We start from the raw sequence: 24,562 nt of genomic DNA, 5'->3' as shown, positions 1-24,562 counted from the left end.
TCATTTTGGTAAGCCATCAACATCATACTCCATAACCTCGGAGATGAAGAGCACTACAAACTCAATAAACACTGCAAGGCTAAGTGTCTTCTACTTTGTGTCGGAATTACCCATTAGGCCTTTATGGAAACTGTACACAATTAAGTGACGACATCTTATGCATCATCTAAATAGTCCTGGTTACTGACAGCATAATGCCCAGAATGGCAAGATCTGTAAAAATTGATCGTTCATTCTGAGTAATAATGCACAATTTGTGGGTGACTCACTGTTGCCTCCCTGAATAGATTAAATACTGGGCAAAAAGCAACAAATTAATTCACTCCCATCTTTTAGAGAGGGTTTATGTGTACCTTGGTATCAGAGTCTATATATTTGATCAAAAAAAACTATCCATTCCTGTGTGATGCTGCTTGACGTTTCAAAACCAGCTGCACACTACCCTCAGTAGTTGGATAGGTGTATACATGTTTAAGTAGTTATATTGGGAGCAGTACCACTTTGCATGATTAATGGAGAAAGCAATAGTGATTTAAATAGGTCTCAGATAAACACAACTATTAAACAAGAGAAACTGCCCAGCAGGCACTAAGAGTGTATTTGTTATAAAAGGGATTTATTGCTCCTTTCACGGTCAGGTTTTACATATAGAAACAAAGGCTGAAATTGTATGTGTGATCTTCAGTGTATAAAACACCCCTTGCTGTAGCACTGAGTAGGGCAGACTTGCAACATCACAGGTTCCAAACCACATTGTGCTGACATAACTGAGCCCAGCCATGGCAACAGTAACAGTGGATTGTCCTCAATCTGCCCATTTATTTTAGATTAGATTCCCTACAGCGTGGAAACAGGCCCTTCAGCCCAACCAGTCTACACCAACCCTCCGAAGAGTAACCCACCCAGACCCATTTCCCTCTGAATAATGTACCTAACGCTATGGGCAATTTAGCATGGCCAATTCACCTAATCTGCACATCTTTGTGACTGGGGAGGAAACTGGAGCACCCGGAGGAAACCCACACAGACACAAGGAGAATGTGCAAACTCCATACAGACAGCCACCCGAGGCTGGAATCGAACCTGGGACCCTGGCACTGTGAGGCAGCAGTGCTAACCATTGTGCCATCATGCTGTCCAGTGGAGTGGGAAAGTCTGCCCTGGTCCATTTTGAATGGATATCTGAAGACTCCTTTTGTGAAATACCTCCAAGTGGAAATCAGATGTGAACAGAACAGCTGGAGTTGAGATAGCTCATACAATAAAATAGTCTGCAAATAACCTCTCTCCACAATCTTGACACTCAGATACAAAATTGACATTCAGATGAAGTATTGAACTAGTAATGCTGTAGTAATCGGATCAGTAGAAAACCAAATGGTTACAGAATGTCAAATCCTGTTAATGATATCCCAATCGCCTACAATGTAGCAACCTATTGTTGATATCCCTGTCATCCCATAATTTCTCGTAGATATCAGCAGGTATTTGTATTCTACTGGACATACCCCCGAGTTCCATAGATATGCTGACATGACATACAAATATAATCATCATTTACCAAGCAACAATCACAAACTAATAGCAAAATACTGCATTAGCTGCACAAACAACACATTCACAGGTATAATGAGAACTGTGGCCCCAAGTCATGTGGTATTCCAAAAATAGCTAAAGATGACAATTTGGCACAAAGTACTGTCAGATCACATACACAGTACATGTGTAAATAAGAAATAGCCTTACCCGCACAATGATTCTTTCAGAAATCTGAGCTGCCACAAGATGATTCTGATTCTGAGCCTGGACCTGAAGGGCTACTACCAGCATGAAGTACCTGCGAGAGGTGAAGGGATCAAGAGGAGGACAAGATGGATGAGATAAAGAATGGGAGGGGAGAATAAGAGATAGGTGTGGTCAGAAAAGGACAGTAAGATAAAGAAGGTGGAGAATGAAGAGAGAAAAATGGAAATAGAACAGGGAGAGAAATGAGGGTTAGAGATGAATGGATTGAGGTAAAAAGATGAGAGAGAAAGTGATAGAAAAAGAGTGATATGGAAAGTGGAAGAGTGAAAAAAGGGTGAGGTAGAGTGAGAGCATAAGAAAACACTCTTAACTAATATCTGTATGAATATCTTTAAATATGACAGTACACTTAGAACAGTACATTATTTAGTTTCATGGCACTATTTCTCAGTTAAACAACCCGCTGCTAGCTAATACCTTCCATTGTAATTCTATTATAAAAATTAGTTCCTTTTAATTAGTCAACATGTGACTCCCAGAAAAGAGGTTTATGCTACTTTTTGGTATGTTCATCTACAAACATATTAAAACAACAATGGCTGCAGTCCAATATGTGATGGATGCCAATCTTCATTCCCGGCAGATATTGGGTCATTGGTGAATGGAGTGATTAGGTCAACTATCCAAGAAGCCTGAATCTGTATGATTCTGGATTAGTGGTGCTGGAAGAGCACAACAGTTCAGGCAGTATCCTGAAGAGCAGTAAAACGAGGTTTCAGGCAAAAGCTCTTCATCAGGAATAAAGGCAGAAAGCCTGAAGGGTGGAGAGATAAGTGATAGGAGGGTGGGGTTGGGGAGAAAGTAGCATAGAGTACAATAGGTAAGTGGGGGAGGGGATGAAGGTGATAGGTCAGGGAGGGAGGGTGGAGTGGATAGGTGGAAAAGAAGATAGGCAGGTAGGACGAGTCATGGGGACAGTGCTGAGCTGGAAGTTTGGAACTGGGGTGAGGTGGGGGAAGGGGAAATGAGGAAACTGTTGAAGTCTGCATTGATGCCCTGGGGTTGAAGTGTTCCGAGGCCAAAGATAAAGCGTTCTTCCTCTAGGGGTCTGGTGGTGAGAGAGTGGCGGTGAAGGAGGCCGAGGACCTCCATGTCCTCGGCAGAGTGGGAGGGGGAGTTGAAATGTTGGGCCACGGGGTGATGTGGTTGATTGGTGCGGATGTCCTGGAGATGTTCCCTAAAGCACTCTGTGAGGAGGCATATGGTCTCCCCAATGTAGAGGAAACCGCATTGGGAGCAACGGATACAATAAATGAGATTGGTGGATGTGCAAGTAAAACTTTGGTGGATGTGGAAGGCTCCTTTAGGGCCTTGGATGGAGGTGAGGGAGGAGGTGTGGGCGCAGGTTTTGCAATTCCTGCGGTGGCAGGGGAAGGTGCCAGGATGGGAGGGTGGGTTGTACGGGGGCATGGACCTGAATCTGTATGACTTGGACACTTTCCTTGCTTTAGACTGTTGTGCTGTAAGCATTGGCCCAGGGATCACAGATTGGAATGGGGCAGCACACCCAAGCTGAAAAATGCAAATAAAAAGGAGAGACCCATGAGGGAACTAGGTATGGGTTAGAATTTGTTTATTTTATCCTCATAAAGGTTACATTGAAAATGTAACATTGTGGTTTCAGCCTTAGATTCAGTAGCAATGGAAGGAGTGGAGGAAATGGAGTGTACATTCTGCCAATTGGCATATGAAATTCTAATAATGCTTTCACATCCTTTGTAGGTTCCAAAGCACTTAATGAAAGTATTGCCCAGAGGCAAAGACTAATGAAAGTCAGTAATACTTTGAAATTAATGTACTGACCTTTCATTTTGAAGAACATAAGACAAGTTGACCTATTATGTGTCATTCATATGTTTTCCTGTTTCTTTTCTGGGTGAAGATACAGCTGTACTCATGAAGTCTAAAGCCCAGAGTGAGTTATCACCTGCAGTTTGCCTATTAAACCATGAAAATTACACCAGCATCCAATCAATTTGTCACAGGATCCCAATCTGCTTGGCAATGTGCCAATTTCCTCTGATCCACATCAGGATGGCGCTGGGAGCGGGTCTCCAACATCAGCAGCACAAGTTTCAAAGTGACATGAATTCAATTTCCATACAGCAGAGACATTGAAAATTGGCCACGCGGACTTTGACAAAGATGTCTGCCATCTAATCTTTAATTTTCATGAAACATGGAACACAAATCCTAAGAAAATGCTGCCAATTTAGACAAATTTACTGAACTTTCAACTTTTACTGAGCTTGAACTTCACTCAAGAGGAATGTTTGACTCATTTCTTCTATACTTGATTTTAGCTTGATCTTTCTGTTACATTTCCCTCTTTTGATGCTTCATGAGCATCTTCCTAGCCTACAGTAATTTAAGCCAGGACACATCAGTAGAAATTGGAATCTTAGCTGCCTTGCAAGACACAATGACACTCATAATGGTACTCACCTCTGGTCTGGATTGGGTTTGCCTTTTTTCCTCATGTTGTTGGCTGTTGTTTCACTGAAGTGTAACCTTCCAACCGTCACCTTTGTGACCTGATCAGAGGGGATGTTAATCCTATAGAAGGAAAAAAATCCATCAGCATGCTATATCGCTCAATGTCCCTTTTACAGATTAATACCGTCATCATGTTTCCATATCTCTTAGAATCTCTCAAAATCCACCATCTCTTATTATCCTACAACATCCCAAATTATTACAAACTGTCAATGTTTCCCAAAATCCATAAACATCTATTAGCATCCCTAAGTGTCTCCCAAATTCACATACAGCTCTCACTCCTATCTAGTTTCACTCACAACTAGAACATTTTTCAATAATGATTAAAATTTAATGTTCACTTTTGATCTATACCTTTCTGTACAATTTTTCAACTGAAAGCAAGAAAACATTTCACAATATACAACATACAAGGAGAAACCCAGTCCTGAATAAACTAAATAACTTTCCACATGATATGTATGCTTTGTAGCTATTAGACACATTTCGAGATATTACTTGTACCTCCTAACACAATGTAAAGAAGTTGGGTACACTGAGGGGTTTGAGGTTTTACCGTCTCCTCATTTTATAAGACCAGAACATTAGACAGACTCGCCAGTGCATAGCAAGTAGCTGACAGAAGAAGCTATGGCATATTATTTATTTTGAGGACTAAACTGTTGATAACACACGATCATCTGAAAGAAAGATTTAGGTCTTTTAAAGCAGATCTTCTACAAACTTCAAAACTCTTACATTCTTTTGAAGAATAATGTATAGGAGAGGTGTTAACCATCTTATGCACAGCAATATTTCACAGCATCAATAAGACTGGTAATTGACATCTTGGTTGTATTTTTAAAGGAGTAATTTTGTCCAAAAAAAAAGGAGAATTCGCTACTGTTGCTCAGATAAAGTCATGTTATATTTAACAAATTTTGATTCAGTCATTTCATCTGGAAGACTGTACAATGTAGCATTCAATTTTTCACTTGTGTCTGTTCAAGATCTAGAAATGGACTTAAACCCAAAGTCTTCGGAGTGCTCTTGACTGAGCCAACCTTGGACAATTACAAGTGACGTTCCGTGGATAGGGAGAGCTGTTCCAGTTCCTAAAATGCACAATGTATATTGTGTACTCACGTGACTGGGTTGAAGGGCCGTTTGCTGCGATCGGACTGTGATTGCTCAATGTTGATGCTCTGGTTCATTGCTTCCAACTACCAAAAAAGATTGTTTAACAATCAGCAATCAGATATACATGTCAGCTCTTTCCACATTTACTGATATGTGAAAGGATTCGTTTCCCAACCAGACTGATTTATTCCACAAGATAACATAGGAAAGGAAGTTAAAAAGACTTTAACGTGACTGTCTCCTGCCACCTCAACAGGCAACAATTCCAATCTGATGAGACTCTTCAAAGTGGTTCTTTGTTTATTTAATTTCCAACCCTCCAATTTTCAAGAGAACCAATTAAAATAGCCTAAAAGGGACATTAAGTTAATAGCACACTTGCTTTGATTACAAGGTAACATGAGTTAAAACCTGTCCAAAACTAAGCAGCAGTAAGTTTCCTTCTACATTGAATGAATTTATAGTAAACAGCTCAGTAACTAACTCACAATCTCACTATTTCTCCCATCTGCTTCCTTAAACACTCACTCCATCCACCAGCAATATATAAAGACTAAATTATGTTTAGGCCTCATTGCAGGAATGCTCCAATTCTTCTTTAACAGCACCTACCAAATCTACCCATATTACCTCCCAGCAGGACGTGGAGGTACTTGAGAACACCAATGCCTCTGAGCCTTCTCCACGTTACACAACAATCTGACATGGAAATATATCACTGTTCCTCCATCTCCATTGTTCCATAATCCTGGTTCTGCCACACAAACAGCACTATGGACATGGCTTCATCACACAGCACTGCTGCATCACAGCACCAGGGACCCAGGTTCGGTTCCAGCCTCAAGTGACTGCCTGTATGGAGCTTGTGCATTCTCCCCATGTCTGTGTGGGTTTCCTCTGGGTGCTCCGGTTTCTTCGAACAGTCCAAAGATGTGCACGTTAGGGTGAATTGGCCATGATAAATTGCCTGTAGTGTTCAGGGATGTGTAGGTTAGGTGCATTAGTCAGGGGTAAATGTAGAGTCATAGGGTAGGGGAATGGGTCTGAGTGGGTTACTTGTTGGGGTGGAATTGTTGGGCCAAATGGCCCATTTCCACACTGTAGGGATTCTATGACGACTAAATGAGACAATTTAACTTGGGGCGGCACAGTGGCTCAGTGGTTAGCACTGCTGCCTCACAGCACCAGGGACCCAGGTTCAATTCCAGCCTCGGGTGACTGTGTGGAATTTGCACATTCTCCCTGTGTCTGTGTGGGTTTCTTCTGGTGCTCCGGTTCCTCCTGCCATCCAAGGATGCTAAATTACCCATAGTGTTCAGGGATGTGTAGGTTGATGCACTAGTCAGGGGTAAATGTTGAGTAATGAAATGGGTCTGGGTGGATTACTGTCGGAAGGCTGGTGTGGACTTGTGGGGCCAAATGGCCTGTTTCCACCCTGTAGGGATTCTATGAAAGCAGTTAACTTCAATCACCTTCCTTAGGAAGGAGTAAGAAATGTAGGCCTGGCTAATGATGCCCACACTCTAAAATTTCTGAAAGAAAGGAAACAACAAAGGAAAGTGGGCGGCACAGTGGTTAGCACTGCTGCCTCACAGTGCCTGGAGACCCGGGTTCAATTCCCGACTCAGGCGACTGACTGTGTGGAGTTTGCACGTTCTCCCCGTGTCTGCGTGGGTTTCCTCCGGGTGCTCCGGTTTCCTCCCACAGTCCAAAGATGTGCGGGTCAGGTGAATTGGCCATTCTAAATTGCCCATAGTGGTAAGGGGTAAGGGGTAAATGTAGGGGTATGGGTGGGTTGCGCTTCGGCGGGTCGGTGTGGACTTGTTGGGCCGAAGGGCCTGTTTCCACACTGTAAGTAATCTAATCTAATCTAATCTAACAGGATGGCTGCATGGGGAGTAATAAAATGTCAGACTGACACAGTAGGATGTTTTTCCAAGAACAAAAAGAAGCAAGTTGAGGGGAAGGGAAACATGGTAAACAAAACAGTCTCTAGAGGCCTTAACCAAAGGTCAGTACCACTTTCATGATCAGGCTTTGTTGAATTTACTGGGCAAGTTATTAGTGCTCATTGACTGCTGGGAGACAAGTGGTGGGGGAGAGGCAGACAGTAAATTTGGACCTAGATCCAAACAAATGATAATCTTGTTGTTCCTAACTAAGATCACAACACTTGTAGACAAGTGTTACATAGACAGGCACTCACAGAAAAATATGCTGACTTCTATGTGAAGATTGGTAAATGGAAGTAAATGCCTCTAAGGACCAAATTTGACTAACAAACCTCTTGCTCCCAAAACTCCCCACCAATAGGTATCTCTCACCTTTACACCATGTAACTTCAGAAAGAAACAATCAATTGGTTTGAGTCCCTCAGGGGTTTTCACGTATTTTGGATCACCCATCATGCCAACATAAACTGTGACCTGGAAGTGGTTCTTCTTTTGACAGACAAAAGCATCATCAGGAACAGAGAAGTTAAAGCCTTTGTCAGCATCGACTCTATAACTGGGATTGGGCCTGCAAAAGAAATAGAACAGACTCTAACATCAGTTGAGATATAGCCATAGGCATTGGATGACATTGAGTTACATTCACATTATACCTTTCATGTTGACAATGTTGCATGGAGATAGATTTAAGGGAGCATCTGGATTACAACTCCTACTCCCCACCCCATGGGTTATTTGATCTGTGGAAGGACTCATAGATAGGCCCAGAGACCTGTTCATGAGGCATGGCTGATGTAACCTGCCACTAGCCAACACAATGACAGCTACTGGGCTGGACACTTGGTATGGACATCTCCCAACACTAGAACAATCCCTCTAATGGTAGAACAGAGCACTGAAGACCATTAATTAACAATTTCAAAGATCTTAATTGGTCTGACATAGATGGCCTCCTGACGGTCCTGCTATTGCTGATAAAACAGTGGCAGTAGTAATGTTGGGTGGTAAATTTTGGACATATATTTTATGGACTTGTTACTGGGGATGTAAAAACTGATCCATGAAGTTTCATAGACAAAATAACTAACACGCTGAACCTTTCTCTGCTGAAAATCCAAATAATACCATGCCCTAAGGTCATGAATAGAAAACTCTTGCCCCATATGCCAGCTATTGGAATATATCATGTGTTGACAAATTAGTTTTCTCCTGTTCATGTAACAGCTCAGCTGAACACACTTACTAATTGGAGGCACAGGCATGAATCAATATGTGGCTACTGATTACAACTGAAATGAAAAGTGGTTTGTTTTTAAAATGCAGAGATCCATAAACCAACTCCCCAACAACGTGACCACATAAATAAACTTAATTAAATACACTGCCAACTTTCTATCACAAACATGTTTGATCTATTTTATCAAAAGATCCTCTGAACTTTCTTCTCTTACTCCTTTTCACCTGTAAGTATCTCAGCTCACACACCCTGTTATGCGTTGTCACTGCATTAGAATCACTGCATTGTCTTCTACTTCATTTTATTTCAGCTCACTATTTCCATAACTGAAATCCGCCCCCCCCCACCTCTTCCCTGTTAGTTTTCCCTCCTTTTTTAAGTCAAGTTCAGTCTCCTCCTAGCCACTTCTTCCTGATTTACCTCCTCTTGTCTCCTGATCTTGATGATTCTGTTTGTTGTGAGTAACATCCCTACCCCCACTCTCTCTCCATTTGAGCCTCTCACTCACAGTAACATCCACTTGCAAACCAAGCTGAGAGTCAACCCTGAGACAGTATTAGATTTACAGCAGAGCTGAATGCTAACTTTCAAACAAAATAGGATCTAGACCTTGGTTGAGCAGAATGATATTTCTGGACCAAAGTCAATAACTGATCAGGATTTAGTTTCCATTTTCTTATTGAACAGGAGGATTCTGCAACTGAGCTGTGCTTTGTGAATCAGCAGCTCTTTGTCTTTTTATTCAGTATTTTGAAGATATCCAGTTTGACTGGGAGATGCTGTGCAATCAAAACAACGTGTGCAAATGAAAAGTGGTTCGCAGCGTTACTCAATGAGCTACAGGACACAGAAAAACACACACAGGTTTTAAAACTGCCTCGTTGCGGTTCCCCATAGGTAGCTACAAATACTTAAACCATAATGCCTCTTCTATTGATTCTGTAGAGCTTTATAGTAGCTGCAACAAAACATGTTAATGTACTAAAGGGGCACAGGACAGCATAAGCCTTAGACATTGGAATGCGAATTCTGTTTCTGACATGGCCACTTTTCCAAAATAGGTTCTGGCAAAACTCAGTACCTTCAAAAGAAAGAGTTGCATCATTGGAACTAACAAGCCCAACAATTTGGGAGTCAATATTTATAATCACCCTGCTCGGAGACATTCTTACACATTACATGAATGGGAAAGATCAGGAGGGATATGGATCAGGAGCAGGTGGGACGAGTTTAGTTTGGGATTGTGATAGGTATTGATTGGTTGGACCAAAGAGTCTGTCTCCATGCTGCATGACTCTATGACCTCTGGAGCAGGTGGGACTCAAACCTAGCTCAGAGGCAGGAACACTACCACTATACCACAAGAATCCTAACCATTTACAAGTCATATCAATGAGATAATTTAGGACACCTGAAGAGAAATCCATTTCACCTCCCCCCACCCCAGCCCCACCCCCCACCCCCCCCACACTCATCAAAACAGCACACATTGGTCATCATTTACGTACTGGCTGGCTGTACAATTGTCCCATTTTTGGCCAGGCAAATGAGCGTGTTAACTCATTCCTGGATTAATACCAAGTATAAACCATCGTAAATCATTTAAACAGAGAGCAACACATTTAGGGATTGTGTTACAGCTGGAAGTTAATCACAGGATCCAAACAGTTTATATGTATGTATCTCAAGGATACATTTTAGGAGGTTTCATTTGGGGTCAGAGGGGAAGGGGAATAAATTAGTTTTAAAAAATGCAAAAGCAATTGGAGATGAAATGGATCCCATGAAGGTCAGTCCACTAATGATGTAGAAATATTTGACAGCTCTTTTGAGAGTCACACTGCACCCACTACAATGCAAGGAATGTTTTTGCAGCAGGTTCATGACCAGTTGCTAAGAAACCAACCCCAATATTCCCCAGACCAGCCAAGAAATTACAACTCCAATGGAAATGTTTAAGCTCACATTTAAACACACATCAGCTACAGACAGCACTGAGCATGTGTTCTCTGTCAATCAGCAGCAGATAGAACAGACTGCCATCCAAAACAAAATTACAGCTCGGTCATCAAACAGTTCCTCAAACAGGCTCCATCCAGCACTGACAGACACCCAGGAGTTCACATACAGCCATTTGTTATCCTGAAGTTTTATGATTATGCTGTGGAAAAACTCTGAGATTGTCCTTTTGCTCATTCCTCTTCTTCACCCTTACACACTCTCTTGTTCTCTCATTTTTAGCCTGCAATTTTTAACTGCAGCTTTCAATCGCGTGCTGTGATACTTACCCATATCCTTCCTGTCCAAAGTTGGATCACACCAGCTTGTGTATTTAATTTATTAGATGGCACTAAATATGTGGTGAGGTTGCTCTAGTCCTATACCATCACGAGAAGACGAACTACCAGAAAAATAGTTCAGGTGGTTTGCAAGGAGAAAGCTGAAGGTACAGGTACAAGACAGCTTGTGTCAGCTCCTGCGAAGATAGGTGTTAGGGAACAATACAGTTCAGTGCTGCTTTGTATTATGTGGCTCATGTGAACTTCAGTTAGCTCTTGTCTGTGTATAGTGTAATTGATAAGAAATGGGCAAGTGATGTACTCGTTTGGCCCCCATGCAGCTCTAAGTTCTGTTCAGTCTTGTTGATAGAAATATGTATTTCAGGATAGTGCAGCAACAACTCAGAAAGCTGTAAATTCTGGTTAAAAATTCTTTCTCCACCAGGACTTTGTCAAACGTCATCTCTCGTTGAGTGTTTGTAGAGGAGTGGGTAATGGGATTTAAACCACATACTGAAGCTCCATGTCCTATCTGTAATGCACATTAATAAGTGAGTATGACAGCAACAAGTAGCAGCTGTCTGGAAAATCCAAGCAGCAACGTCAACAAAATCAGCATGCAATCTGTCATCACTATGCTGATCTATAAGAGATTTAAGTCAGAGGAATGCATATATTGAGCAAAAGGGGTTAAAAAAAAGGAACAGAGAAAGATGTGGAGAGATAATGGAGAAGGTGAGAGTGGAAATAAAGGGATAAAAATGGGAGGAAAGAGAAAGGGATGCCATTGCAGCATTTGCAAGTCAAGGCATTGGGAAAGCTGTGGATGCCAGCATGGAGATCTGCTGGCATCTGATCAGTCCTTAGCTGTGAGGGGATGACATTCCCATTCCTGAGCTCCACATTTCTGGAAAACTCTGGCCAGATAAGTACTTGATAGACACTTATTCTGTGGTGCCTTCCTCAACGAAAACCAATGCCAGACTCTTGGCATGAGATCTACTTCTGAGTTTAAATTCTGTCTACAGTGAGTTAGATGTGACGCTAATAATCTGGTTCAGAATGAGATTGCAGAGAGGTTGAGTAAGAGTTCGCAACAAGGACCAAAATTATGATTTCTAGATTTCCCAGTCAACCAAATGGTAGTGCCAGCAAAGGTTCGTAGGTGGGTATAGAAGATGAATGGCCAAAGACACTCCAGCAGTCCTGGAGTCAGGGCAGCAAAAGGAACCACTTGCTGGAGATGCTCTGAATATGATCAGGGGAGTGGAAGCAAACTGAACAACAGAAATATTTATGAGAAAAAAAGGACATGGAGAATACATCAAAGCTAATGGACAGAGGCTGGCAGACAAACACAGTGATGGTCATGGCAGCAGTCAGTGGGAGCAGAGGATGATGAGAATAGAGCAATTAAAATGTGCAACAATTAAACTGAATAGTATCCGCTCTCTGACCCACTCAGGTAGATCCTCATCTGTAGCTCATATATGGGCACTCCTAACCATTCATAAGTGAAGATATATATTTTCCCTTTAATTTTAAACTTCCCAATTGTGTTGGTTGGAAGAGGCATTGTCTTTGGGAAGGCATTCAGAACTTGTGTTTTGCTTGCTATTTGACAAAAGGAAGGAACCATGAGATTTTGCATCATTTTCCTTATATTGATAGCACCTGCAAATGATGTAGTGATGTGTTTCCAAAACAACTGATGTCACTATACTGTCCTAAAGCACCAGAAAGAGATTTTATCACACATGTTTATACAGTTGCTTACACTAATCATTGTGATTCATGTTATCGGTTGCTAGCCATAAGCGTTTGTCAGAATTGTGTTACATGGTATTGCTTCACAATTGCTCATACTGAAACATTTGACAATCAACAAGAAATTAATCCCATGTTGTGCATTCTAACAAATGCACAGGAATTTAAGGAGTTGTAGGGAGGAGCAATTCCTCAGGGTCTGTCGATTGCTTGCTGCCTGTGTTTTGCTATTCAACATTCCAAGACACTGTCTCTAGGTTTCGGAGAACTTCCTACCATAATCCAAGACTGCTTTATGTTTAGTTAATTTTTAATTTTTTTTGTTTAAAAGTATGCTTGGGAAAGGAATATTTTACTTTTTACTTGAATTAATTGAAGTTAACATCAAAACTCCTGGGATACGTCCATTTAGGATTAAATGGTAAATGAAGCTGCCTTTGCACTAATTCTCTAATGTTCTCAGGTTAGCCAAATGATGTACCAGTGTGAGAAGCTTCTATTTCCTACACCTGCTATTCTGTGGCATCTCCTGTGCTGAATGCCAGTCTGGTGCCAGTTCCTACTAAGTTAGGAGGAAGTGTTGGTTAGTGCCAAAAGGATTAGGATTGGGACTGCAATTGCATTTCACACTACCCTATTACCGTCAGTGGTGAAAAGGGTGTGTAATTCCCTAATTCTGGCTGATGTTGAACCATGGGTCCAGAACTAAAAGTTTAGCATGTAGCCCTCATTCTTTATGATCTGCTTGAATTTCAAATTTAAGGAAAGGTGACCATTTTTCTGCTGTGTGTGATGATAGCGTGTGTCAATTCACTGATATACACAGTGTCTCCTTCGATGCTGTTTGGGGATACACAATTGCAACTTGGCTCGGCTGATGATTTCATCGAATCTGGATGCACAGACAAGATTGTGACAATGAAACCCAAAATGGAAGTTGAGAGTGGATGGACTCCCCTACTAGAGAGAGAGCATTCTTAAGGAATTTCCCCACTGACTCTTGCTTTATGAATAGCTGCAATATGAATAAGGTGGAGAAATTCATGCTAGCTGTTACTCACAGATCTTTGCAGTTGACATCACAGAGAGTGGCCCACTTGTTCTGCTGGTGAGGCTGCCATTTAATGCACTGATAGTTGGGATCCAGGTAAGAGCCATTCAGGCTGTCACTGTCCTGCATCAACCCTGAAGTAAGATAGATGGAGAGAGCTTTGATATGAGAGCCAACAGAAAAAAATTTGTTTCTCACAATGACAAAAATCTGCTCCCCAGGAAACACAGTGCCAAGACCTAGTTTAACATTTCTAAGAACCTCTATGAATTTCACCCAGATTGTATTGTGACCACAGAGTTTTTATTCTTTCTAAATTTCTCTAAGCAAGATTATGTTTCCAAAAGGGGTGAGATACTTTCTCATGTCTTTTCCAAATGACCATCATGTGTGTGAGATCAGACAGTGAAATCAGAGTTCATTTGCATTAACAGTGAGGGTGTTCTAGCATCACTGACAGTGACTCCGAGAACTCTTGTTACCCATGGGAGAGTGGAGGGACTAAATAAAGGCTGCAACTAGTTGAAGGACAGCATGAAAAAAGTGGTAGAATAAGTGCAGTTTTGGGAGTATTGAGAACCTCCAGAAATTCCTGTCCACTCGTGGAGGTGATGCTATTAAACTGGGTTCTAAAAGGGATAATCTGATGGACACTGTTATCAGAAGGCACTGTAGAAAAGTGATGCAGGTTGTCTGGAAGGAGATGGTAGATATAATAGTAGCAATCTTCACAGCCTAAGTACTGCTGGCAATGCACTAGGACATTCAGAAGCATGGCTGAGGTAATGCTACGTCTGTGTAATTATAATACATATTTTGTAAAGCAGATTCGACTGTCTCTATCAATGGGCACAGATTCCTGCAATAAAAGCAAAATACTGTGGATGTTTGGGATCTAATATAAAAATAGAAGATGATGAGGAAACTCATCAGGTCTATTAGCATCTGTGGAGAGAGGAAGAGTTAACATTCTGAGTCCAATTTGACTTTGCTTCAGAACTGAATCCTGCAAAGTGGCTCTTGGAAGTCACCTCACTCTGTTGATTCACTGTCAGCCAGTCAGCAGGTAGACTATTGTGTCATCTCAGCATCAATTTAGAATTCATTAACCCTTGGACAACACAATGAGTATTTCCAAAGGTATGAGAGTTTAAAACTTCTGAGAAAAACAGAAGGCTGGAAAGACATCCCAGGAAATTTCCGTATAATCGACTTTGCAGTGTGGAACAATGATTGATCAAGGTTAATACAGCAGTCATAAAAATAGAAATTGCTAGAGGAACTCAGCAGGTCTGGCAGCATCTACGGAAAGAAAACAGAGTTAACATTTAAGAGTTACTGGATTCGAAACTGTTTCTTCCCCATAGAATCTGCCAGACCTGCTGAATTCTTCCACTAATTTCTGTTTTTGTTTCAGGTCTTCAGCATCCACAATTCTTAGTTTTATTTTAATAAGGTTGTCATTTTGCTTTGTTTGAGTTAAGAGGCATTACTTTGAGTAGAATCTCCCAGGAAAGACTCTGAGAGATACCCTAGGAGAGGGTGCTGAGGGAGTATGTTGAGAATGATGTTCAGAAATCAGCCACAATTCTGTTGAACCCATTCAGGCAATCTATATGTGCTTTTATTGCCCAATTATGAGAAACTTGAAACCTTTTCTTTCTCTTCCAAAGCTTGCTAGACCCTATTGAGTCCCCTGGTACAAGCAACCTCCAATTCTTCAACTACAGAAATCACTCCAGCTGCTGAATCATGTCTTCATTTCTTAACTCCTTCACCTCATAAAGTGAAATTGTTAAACAATTAACAGGCCTGCAATGACACAACTGAGCTTACTTTCAATTTTATAAGTATCTTTTAGTTGGCTACATTTACTCTTTGAACCTGAATTTTCGATCATGATGGTATCACTTCTTTTACTGAGTGACTTTCAGCAATAGCTGCAGAATAAACTGACCTTTGAACTTGTTTCAGGCTAAAGCTTTCCTGGTTATTTTTAAATTGACTTGGAAAAACTAAAAGATGCCTAAACAAACTATCCAAATTTTCAGTTCACAAACCACTCTTCAGGCTAACCAGGTTTGGTCATGATGGCAAACCAAGGTTCTGGTGCCAGTACACATCCTGAATCACTCATTCTGCTCAATAATCTCTTTACCTATCATATTCTTTCTCTGTCAGAATTGAGGTCTCAGGGCAACTGTTCCAAATACTCAAGTACCTTATTCACATTCTTTTAACCTTCTGTCCTTGCTATGAGGGCATCTATTAGTCTTCAAAGACTATTTTTCAAAAGGACTAGATAGCTGCACCTCTTGTTAAAGTGAAATCCCCATGGAACTTCAAAAGTTGTAAAATCTTTTCAGAGGAACCAAAGGACACACAATCAACAGTACAGAAGGACAACCAAAGGAGAATCACCTCGAATCTACAGAAAGGGGAGATATTTGCACAAGAGACTCTGTAGGTTGATGGTAATTCTAAATGAACTTACTGAAATTTGTATTTAAGTTGTATTTGCCCAAGAAGAATCAGGGAGAAACAAGTTGGCATTAAGTCCAAATGTGGGCTAAATGGATTATGTGTCACTGAGATGAACGACATCATGGCCATGTGGAGTAATATAGACCTGCAGCATTATAAAGAACTGTCTCAACAGTTGAAGTCAGAACAAATGATCAGCTCAGGAATGTGTGAGACACTTTCACGAACCACTGCACCTACCTATAGACACCTATTTCCCATTGTCTCCCGATCTATGCAAGCCAATTGGGTCCCTTATGTATAAATATTAATACAGAGATAATACCTGTGAATATTTAGTTCAAAATTTGACTCACTGCACACAAGTAAGACTATGACCTGGAAAGAACAGAGGGAGACGGCTCGAGGCTGAGAAATGAATGGATTTGGCTGAGGAATGGGTCTCATAAGGAAACAAAGTTGAGGCTCTTACCTGGCTCCTGTTTTATCATTCCATTCAATATCTGAGTGTTTAAAGTGTTTGGAGGAGAGTCTGAATGTTTCCGCTTCTTGGCTGGGTGCACAGGAATACCACTATGGAGACAAAATAGCATTCAGGTCAGATTGCAGAAAGATGTTGACTAACAGAGTGAGATATGATTTGAAGGTGACATCAAAAGACAAATTTCATTCATGCATTCTCATCCGAAAATTCTTCCTTACCAGGCTCAGAGTTCATGCTTATCAGATACTTCACAACATTAAATTCAAAGTCAACACAAATGCGATGGACTTTACAAAAACATTAGATTTAGATTAGATTAGATTATTTACAGTGTGGAAACAGGCCCTTCGGCCCAACAAGTCCACACCGACCCTCTGAGGTAGATACCAAATTAGCAGCAGCTAAACGATCAACAGAATATCCATCAGTTGTTTAACAGTTGAATTCTTGATGCACTTGATGGGAAGAAATACATTCAGAATACAACAAAAATCATGAAGATCTAAAGCTTGAGGATCATGAAGACCACTGCATGTTGAATGACTGAAGAAAAAGGATCAAGATTGTGGTGCTGGAAAAGCACAGAAGGTCAGGCAGCATCCAAGAAGCAGGACTTGATGTTTCAGGCAAAATTCCTGATGAAGGGCTTTTGCCCGAAATGTTGATTTTCTTGCTCCACGGATGCTGCCTGACCTTCTGTGCTTTTCCAGCACCACACTCTTGATTCTGATCTCCAGCATCTGCAGTACTCACTGAAGAAAAAGGATGCTTCTTATATTACAGAGGTTGGTCTCAGCAATGTTTTTACTTTATAATCACACATTAAGACCACACACATACACACACACATCTTACTCTGATCCATGATGTTGTAGAAGTTGATGAAGCATTTGTGACTGCTGGGCTTGGTGGAGCTCATTTGGAGATATTCCCGATACTGGATATTGGGGCATCATTGGCTCAGCCTTCATGTACATTTCTCTTGGGACATTTGGATAATGTGCATTGGGTGGCTGATGAGGGTGCGGTGGTTGGAGATGTGCTTGAGCAGGATGTTCCAGACGTGAAGGGGGTGTCATGTGACATAAATGCTCAGGCGTCATAGTACGCAAGAGATGAGATTCTGCTGAAGAAGATAACCAGACTTTAATGCTTTAAAAGTTAGTATGCTTAAGCAAACTTCCCTTCATACTAAGTGTCATCTCATTGTTGATTCACCAGTAATAGTTCTAACAGCTGCACTTGCCAATAACTGACAATATCTGCATTGCTGTTACCCTGGATGATTCTAAATGAGTAATAAATTTGTGAACATTAGAGCAAGTTAACTGAATCTTGGACAGTTATATAAAAGCAATTCTCTTCAAACAAATAGCATAAACCTTGGGTATTACTGAAAAGATTTTGTGGAAGATTCCTGTCGTGCACTCTCAGGACAATTTCAAAGAATGTGCAATAACACACTGCATGTTTTAGTGACAATTGGCAACATCTATCAAGACAAAAGATATTCTGCCTTCCACCTAAATTATATTGAATGCTCTATGAATTTCAGTACTGTCATGATGTTAGGTGTGGAGGCTCTATGGCTTACACAGGTCTGCATATTGCATCCAAAAGCATGCCCCTTTGTCTGTTCACAACAAGCAACATACTGACCATGCCTAACCACCCATGCTTGCAAAACTTCAATTACAATGCCCAATATCAGAACAGATAGGATTATTTAGCAAACATTGTTCAGAGTGTGGTAAGAATTATACTGACAATTAACTTAAAGTTGTCAGTTGGGCTTGCATTATGGCACACTTGTGCATACTGGAAGCTGCATGTATTAATATACTTGGCCCTGATCTTTGTACAGAGTATAGTTCAGTTGATCAAAATCGGTGACAACTATTTTCTAGTTCATTCTACAGGCTAATGTCTTGTCCAATCAGATTCAATCTACCTGGTTTAAATTTAAACAATGCTTGGCAGTTAACTGTCAGTCATCATCAAATTGGTACAATCTCCATGGCAATATCTCTACAAGTCAGAGTCCACTTCCCAACCAATGAGCACAGTATGGCTTACATACAGAGTAAACATGTCTTTCCCTTTTACACTGGCGTTCTCATGCAAGTCAAAAAGTTTTGACAAAATTTGTCTTTGTTTTGTAACACTCATGTGACTTGTAAATCTATTAAGATAGATAATGCTGAGTATTTATTTTAGATAATATGCATTTTTTTCCAGGTCACTGCCAGGAAAACCTTTCAACAAGTTTCCATCCTTACCTGCTGTAACCAAACCCCACCCACCACAACTGTCCTCAGAGCTTTCAGCCACAAACTGGGGAAGTTTGGACTGAGGCAGTAGTTTCCAACCAGAGGCTGAATGATAGGAGCTTCATTGTGCAAACTGTTTGAGAGAACAATACCATATCTGGGAGGGTAGCTGGGAGGTCTTTGCATTTTAAACAGTAACCTCTCTTTGAAGATTGAATGCAAGGTTAATTTTTATTTAAATCCCTTGATTACAGCACAAAAATGTACAGAGAAGTTGCACTGACTGACCAAAAAATAGGACAGGAGGCTTGCACCACTATGTGATGGATACATTTTGATGAGAGAATTTGCATGGTAAAGTGACTCCTGACAAGATATGTGCAACTATGCAAGATGTTTAATCTATATATAAATTGTAGGTTCAATGGTTGTGCTTGGAGGAAAGAAATGTTTCACCTAGTGGCCAGAGTCCAAAACTACAGCATGACAGTTGACACAGTAAAGTTGAGTATAAAATATTGAGGTTGTAATTTAGAATAGATTGGGATAATAGGCAGGAATCACAAATCATAGCGATAAAAAATAATGGCCAGCAACAGGAATTTCATGTTCTGTGTCAGGGATTTAAGCATTGTTCAAACTCAAAACAAGGCTATTTAGTACTAACATCAGATGGGCAAACCTTTTCTTTCCCATAGCCTTTCCATGTCATATCAGCTAAAGAAAAGTGTACCATAATTTTTAAATTTGTTTCCCAAAAGAAATATTGAAGACCCCTTTCTTGCCTTCACTAAGACTCTGGTCTTATAAAATGATGTTACAATTGCCTACTTGTTTAACTCTCTTTTAGAGGAGACGTTAAACTAAGGCCTGCTCAGCTGGTTACAGGTTTCATGGCACCATTTTGAAGAGCAGTAGACGTATTCCTGGTGGCCTGGCTAATATTTATCCACCAATTATGATCACAAAAACAGATTATCTGGTCATTTTCATGTCGGTGTTTTGAAAGTTTGCTTAGTGCAAATTGGCTGCCAATTTTCCTACGATACAATTGTATCTGCATTTCAACAATACTTTTTGGCTGTGAATAGTTTTAAGATATCCCGTAGCTGTGAGCAATGCTATATAAATGCAAGTGTTTCTTGTTTTTTTCATACAGGTAAGAAGGTTTAATCTAAGTTAGATACCAAACTGAGCTGAGCTTCAGCTTGGTTTCATTCACCCAGGAAGGATGAGGAGAGAGAATGGTCGCTGAAGAAATTCCAGCTCAGGCACTGAATAGATCTGAGAGAGCAGAAATTACCTCCCTTTACTTGGTCTGCTTGACTGCAGAGCTAGCAACTGACCACAGTGTAAAAGTGAGGACGAAATATTGGAGGACAGAAGTAAGATTGACTGAAGTGTCCTCAGCATTCAAGTGCCAATATCCATTATCAAACTTCTTGCAAGAGATTTGACTCTTCAGTTGAGGAACCAAAGGGTGAAAGGCTGAGGATTTAGTGACTTTTGAAAATAAAAGAAAAAAAATCATTTTTAAAATCTTAGATGGCAATAAAATAAAATATCTTTTTGTATCTCATCCAAAATAGGGAGGAATGCAAACAGTATCAGAAAGCTGGAGTGTGGAAATTGCTATGAAGTTTGCAGTATCCCAGATTTTATGATGTTTGTTCTGGCTTCCTGCCAACCTAATGCAGGGAGTTTTTCCTTGACATTACAAGGTGTACTGTTTCTTATCATTCTGAATAACTCTCTCACTTTTAAAAACACAGTTTCTTAAACAAACAGTTGTTATAAATTGCCTCTCTAATCTGGATAACCCTCTTAAAAACCATGCTTGTAAAAAAAGAATTTTGGGAATAATTTCACAATTTCGATGTTATGCTCTTGCTTTCTGCTCTTTCACAATCCATGAGCAGCTGCTGACCATGGATTCCTAATTCCCACCTCACCCACTTCACTTACACCAACCTTCCCCTCTGAATGTGCTGCTCTCAGGCACGCACCAAGAACTGCTGCCTGCTGAGTGGCAACAGCCTAGGAGCAGGACAAAGGGGAACAGCACAGGACTGGAGACTTTGACACCTGATCTGACTCTCAGATCCACAAGCTCAGACACTGGAACTGAACACGACTTTGAATCAATTATAGAATTGATATAGGCAAAAATCAAATCTCTATTATTATAATTAAGAGATTAAATATCAGGGTTCCACCCCTTTCCCCAGGTGTCCTTAAATGTATGGGATTACATGGTGCTGGAGTTAGAATTGGTACTTCACATCTGCAATCTAGGTTCAAATCCAGTCCATGCAATTGGAATTAAAGCCTCATCAAATTTCTACCTTTTTAATACAATCTGAAATGTCCTTGAGAGAGCCTCAATGACACAGAGAGAGAGAGACAGCGCGCAAAGCTGAATCAAACCTCAAACAAGCTGACATTAAATATCAACTGGAAAAGAGAAGCCAGAAGATGATACTACTGATTGTGAGTTAATCTTTGGTGCATTAAAACTAATCCACGTGGTTGGGGTGGTTTGGATAAAGTTTTAACTGATGCTGGCCTCAGTATAACTTATGGTCAATGTAACTGGAGTTTTATTGTTCACCTGAGCACAGGCATAAATGAACATCAGAGTGCAAATCCTCACAAAACCTGGAAACATTTCCCTACATCGACAGCTCGCATGTGGAAAGTCCAGTATGTATCAGGTAACCCCTCCCCATCCCCATGTACACATATACATCGATACTGCTGTAACATTTATAGGCTACAGTATGATGATTTTCCATTTTCAACACTAGAATTTGAACTCTTTCTGATCCATCCGAAAAGCAGATAAAATGAAGCAACCTGTGCTCAGAATATAAGAAATAGGAGGAGCAGGCCATTCAGCCCGCCAGTTCTTGCTCTGCCATTCACCAAGATCACAGTTGATCTTATGCATCAATGCTATTTTCACACATTTGCCCCATATCCCTTGACATCTTTAATATCTAGAAAATCATAATTTGATGCCTGCACTTCATACAGGAGCTCAATGCTTTAGCTAAAGTCCTCTGTTAATTCCAGATAGCTGCATGTTCACCAGCAAAAAGGAATCGTCCCTCTGCGTTATTTGAAGTTCTCATTTGATTTTGCAAGCAATTAGTACTCTCTTCATTCTTCAATGTTGCCAAATTACAAGGAGGTGTGGGCAGGGGCTGAAGGAGTTTTGCTGATATTTTGGATTCTTCATAAACCAATTGCTTCCAGACAGAATGCATTAGACTTTCACAATGGAGTGCAGCATAATTTAGAAGGTAAACTGAGGCCATACATGGAAGGACTAGCTTCTGGAAGACAGAGTACAAAGAGGGGGATACTGGCTTTCAGGAAGGAGGCTATATCCAGGCAGGATTTTTTATTGCTTCATTCACAGGATGATGGCATCACAGGCTGGGCCAGCATTTATTGCCCATCCCTAATTGTCCAGAGGGCAATTAAGAGTCAACCACATTGCTGTGGGTCTGGAGTCACATATAGGCCAGACCAGATAAGGATGGCAGTTTCTTCCCCAAAACAACATTTAGTGGACCACATGGGTCTTCCCTATAATTGACAATGGATTTGTGGTCATCATTCGACTCTTTAATTCCAGATATTTATTGAATTCAAATTCTTGCCATGGCCAGATTCAAGCCAGGTCCTAGTATGCTACTTGGATCTCTGGATTAATGTACCAATGATAATACCACTAGGCCATTACCTCTTTGGCAAGATGGTGGTGTTCCCGAGGTTCGCCATATTCCTGCCTCTGCCAGGATGGCCTGTGGTCAGCCTTGCCCCCCTGCTGCCCCTTAAGCCTTTAAGTGGGTGATTAATGATTACTGTGATGAGCCTCACCCTGCAGTCACTGACATTAATGCAATGAGTAAAACTGTCCTGGCTGTATGTCATCTCCTGAAAGACTGGTCACTCATTCAAAGGTAATGGAGGTACACAATATCATAAAAGAGCAGGGCTCTTTGAGAAGTTCCCCTTCCTGTGATACCAAAAACCTCTTCAAAAAATCCTCCCTGCCATTACTTCCCCGTGGCCTGGATTTCTCCTCAACCTTAGGCTCCAGCAGATGTTGTCTGGGCAACAGGCACCGCCTGTCCATGGCCACTGCCTTTCTAAAGAGCTACTGGGCTCTGATTGGAGAGCAGCTGTCACTGGGTGGGATCTCTGTCCCTAGAGATCTTAATCTTGGGAGACACCAGAGGTTGGCTGCCTGAGTATCACTTAATAATGGCAGGACAACTGGAGGGAGGTAAGCAGGTGAGACTCTGATACCTCCATATTATCCAGCCCAACATGAGAGACATTCATGCTTCAGTAAGGTTTCCTCACTGAAATTTGCCATTTGATGTGAAGGTAACTTTAGTGATGAACTTCAGGTCCCTCCCACTGAAGTTACAGATGTTCACAATATCTTGCGTGAGAAAAATCATGGACATTCTCTCTTCACAGAATTGTTGCAGTCCAGGAAGCAGCCATTTGGCCCAATGTATCTGCACCATCTGTAATGTTTGCAATTCTCTAGTACTCCTCTACATTCCCTCTAATTTCTCCTGTCACTCCATGGACCTCTGGTGTCAGTGTATGGCAGTGACTTCTGAAATAGGAGGTCAATGCATCTGCACAGTGAGCAGTGTGCACAGACCCTCACAGTGACTCCACAGCCTGAGACTGAACATTGATCCTCTGGCACCACCCTTGAAAAATTGTTGCTTGGCTATTTGAAACATTCTTTCTCATTTAGTTTGGATATCTGGAAGGTTCTGATCTGGTCTTGGTGCTTTGTCAACATTAAGTGTAGTCAGCCTATCCAACAGCCCCGCCCCTTATCAGTTTATACCCGCTAGAAACTGAATGTCGTCCTCTGTCACCACGGCCTAGGTAGCATATTCCTCCCCAACAAAGACAAATGCAAAATGCATATTTAATACTTTGCTTATTCTCTCTGCTTCTCTGTCTAAATCCATTTATTTTTGTGTCCTACCAGCATGAATGTCTCATTTTTCCATCAGTTTGCTATTTATATACCTCTAGAGGACTTTAGAATTCCCTTTTACATTAGCTGCCAATTTCTTTTCAGACTTTCTCTTTGCTTCTTTGTTTTCCCACCACCGCTCTGAACCTTCTACATTCAGCTTGGTCCTCAACAGCAATTTCCCTGATATCTGTCATAAGCACAATTTTTCTGCTTTATTACAACCATCTCTTTTGTCATCAGCAAATTCTGGATTTGTTTGCCCTACATTTCCCTTTCAAGGAAATGTACCTGCAACGTGCCCAAATCATTTCATTTTTGAAGGTAATTCCAGCTACTCCTTCTCCTGCCAACCATAACTCCACTTTATTCAACCTTGATCTAATCTTACTCCTCTGACACTAGTTTTCTGCCAATTAACTTTCTTGGCCTGGATTGTCCATTGTCATTTTCCTGGGTCACCCTAAATCTTCACTGTCCCTCAAATACTCCCCCATTGACACTTGATCCAATTGGATCATGTCATTCCCAAGAACCACATCTAGCAGTGTTCTCTTTCTCATTGGACTTTTACTATCCCTCTATATTCAGATA

General features: G+C 41.0%; 1 protein-coding gene across 1 annotated transcript in view; it reads right to left on the bottom strand.

Annotated features, from left to right (window-relative positions):
- The window catches only part of myrf (myelin regulatory factor), a 200,792-nt gene that overhangs the window by 53,400 nt on the left and 122,830 nt on the right, over positions 1–24,562 (bottom strand). Inside the window, 7 exon segments of the mRNA XM_060838633.1 lie at positions 1,747–1,837; positions 4,252–4,362; positions 5,431–5,507; positions 7,749–7,944; positions 13,721–13,844; positions 16,667–16,767; positions 17,534–17,801. Coding sequence (XP_060694616.1) covers positions 1,747–1,837; positions 4,252–4,362; positions 5,431–5,507; positions 7,749–7,944; positions 13,721–13,844; positions 16,667–16,767; positions 17,534–17,801 — 968 coding nt within the window.

This window comes from Hemiscyllium ocellatum, chromosome 18 (assembly GCF_020745735.1).
Source record: "Hemiscyllium ocellatum isolate sHemOce1 chromosome 18, sHemOce1.pat.X.cur, whole genome shotgun sequence".
NCBI classification, from domain to species: domain Eukaryota; kingdom Metazoa; phylum Chordata; class Chondrichthyes; order Orectolobiformes; family Hemiscylliidae; genus Hemiscyllium; species Hemiscyllium ocellatum.
Note: the sequence above shows the minus strand (reverse complement) of the source record. Positions and strands in the feature narration are given on the sequence as shown.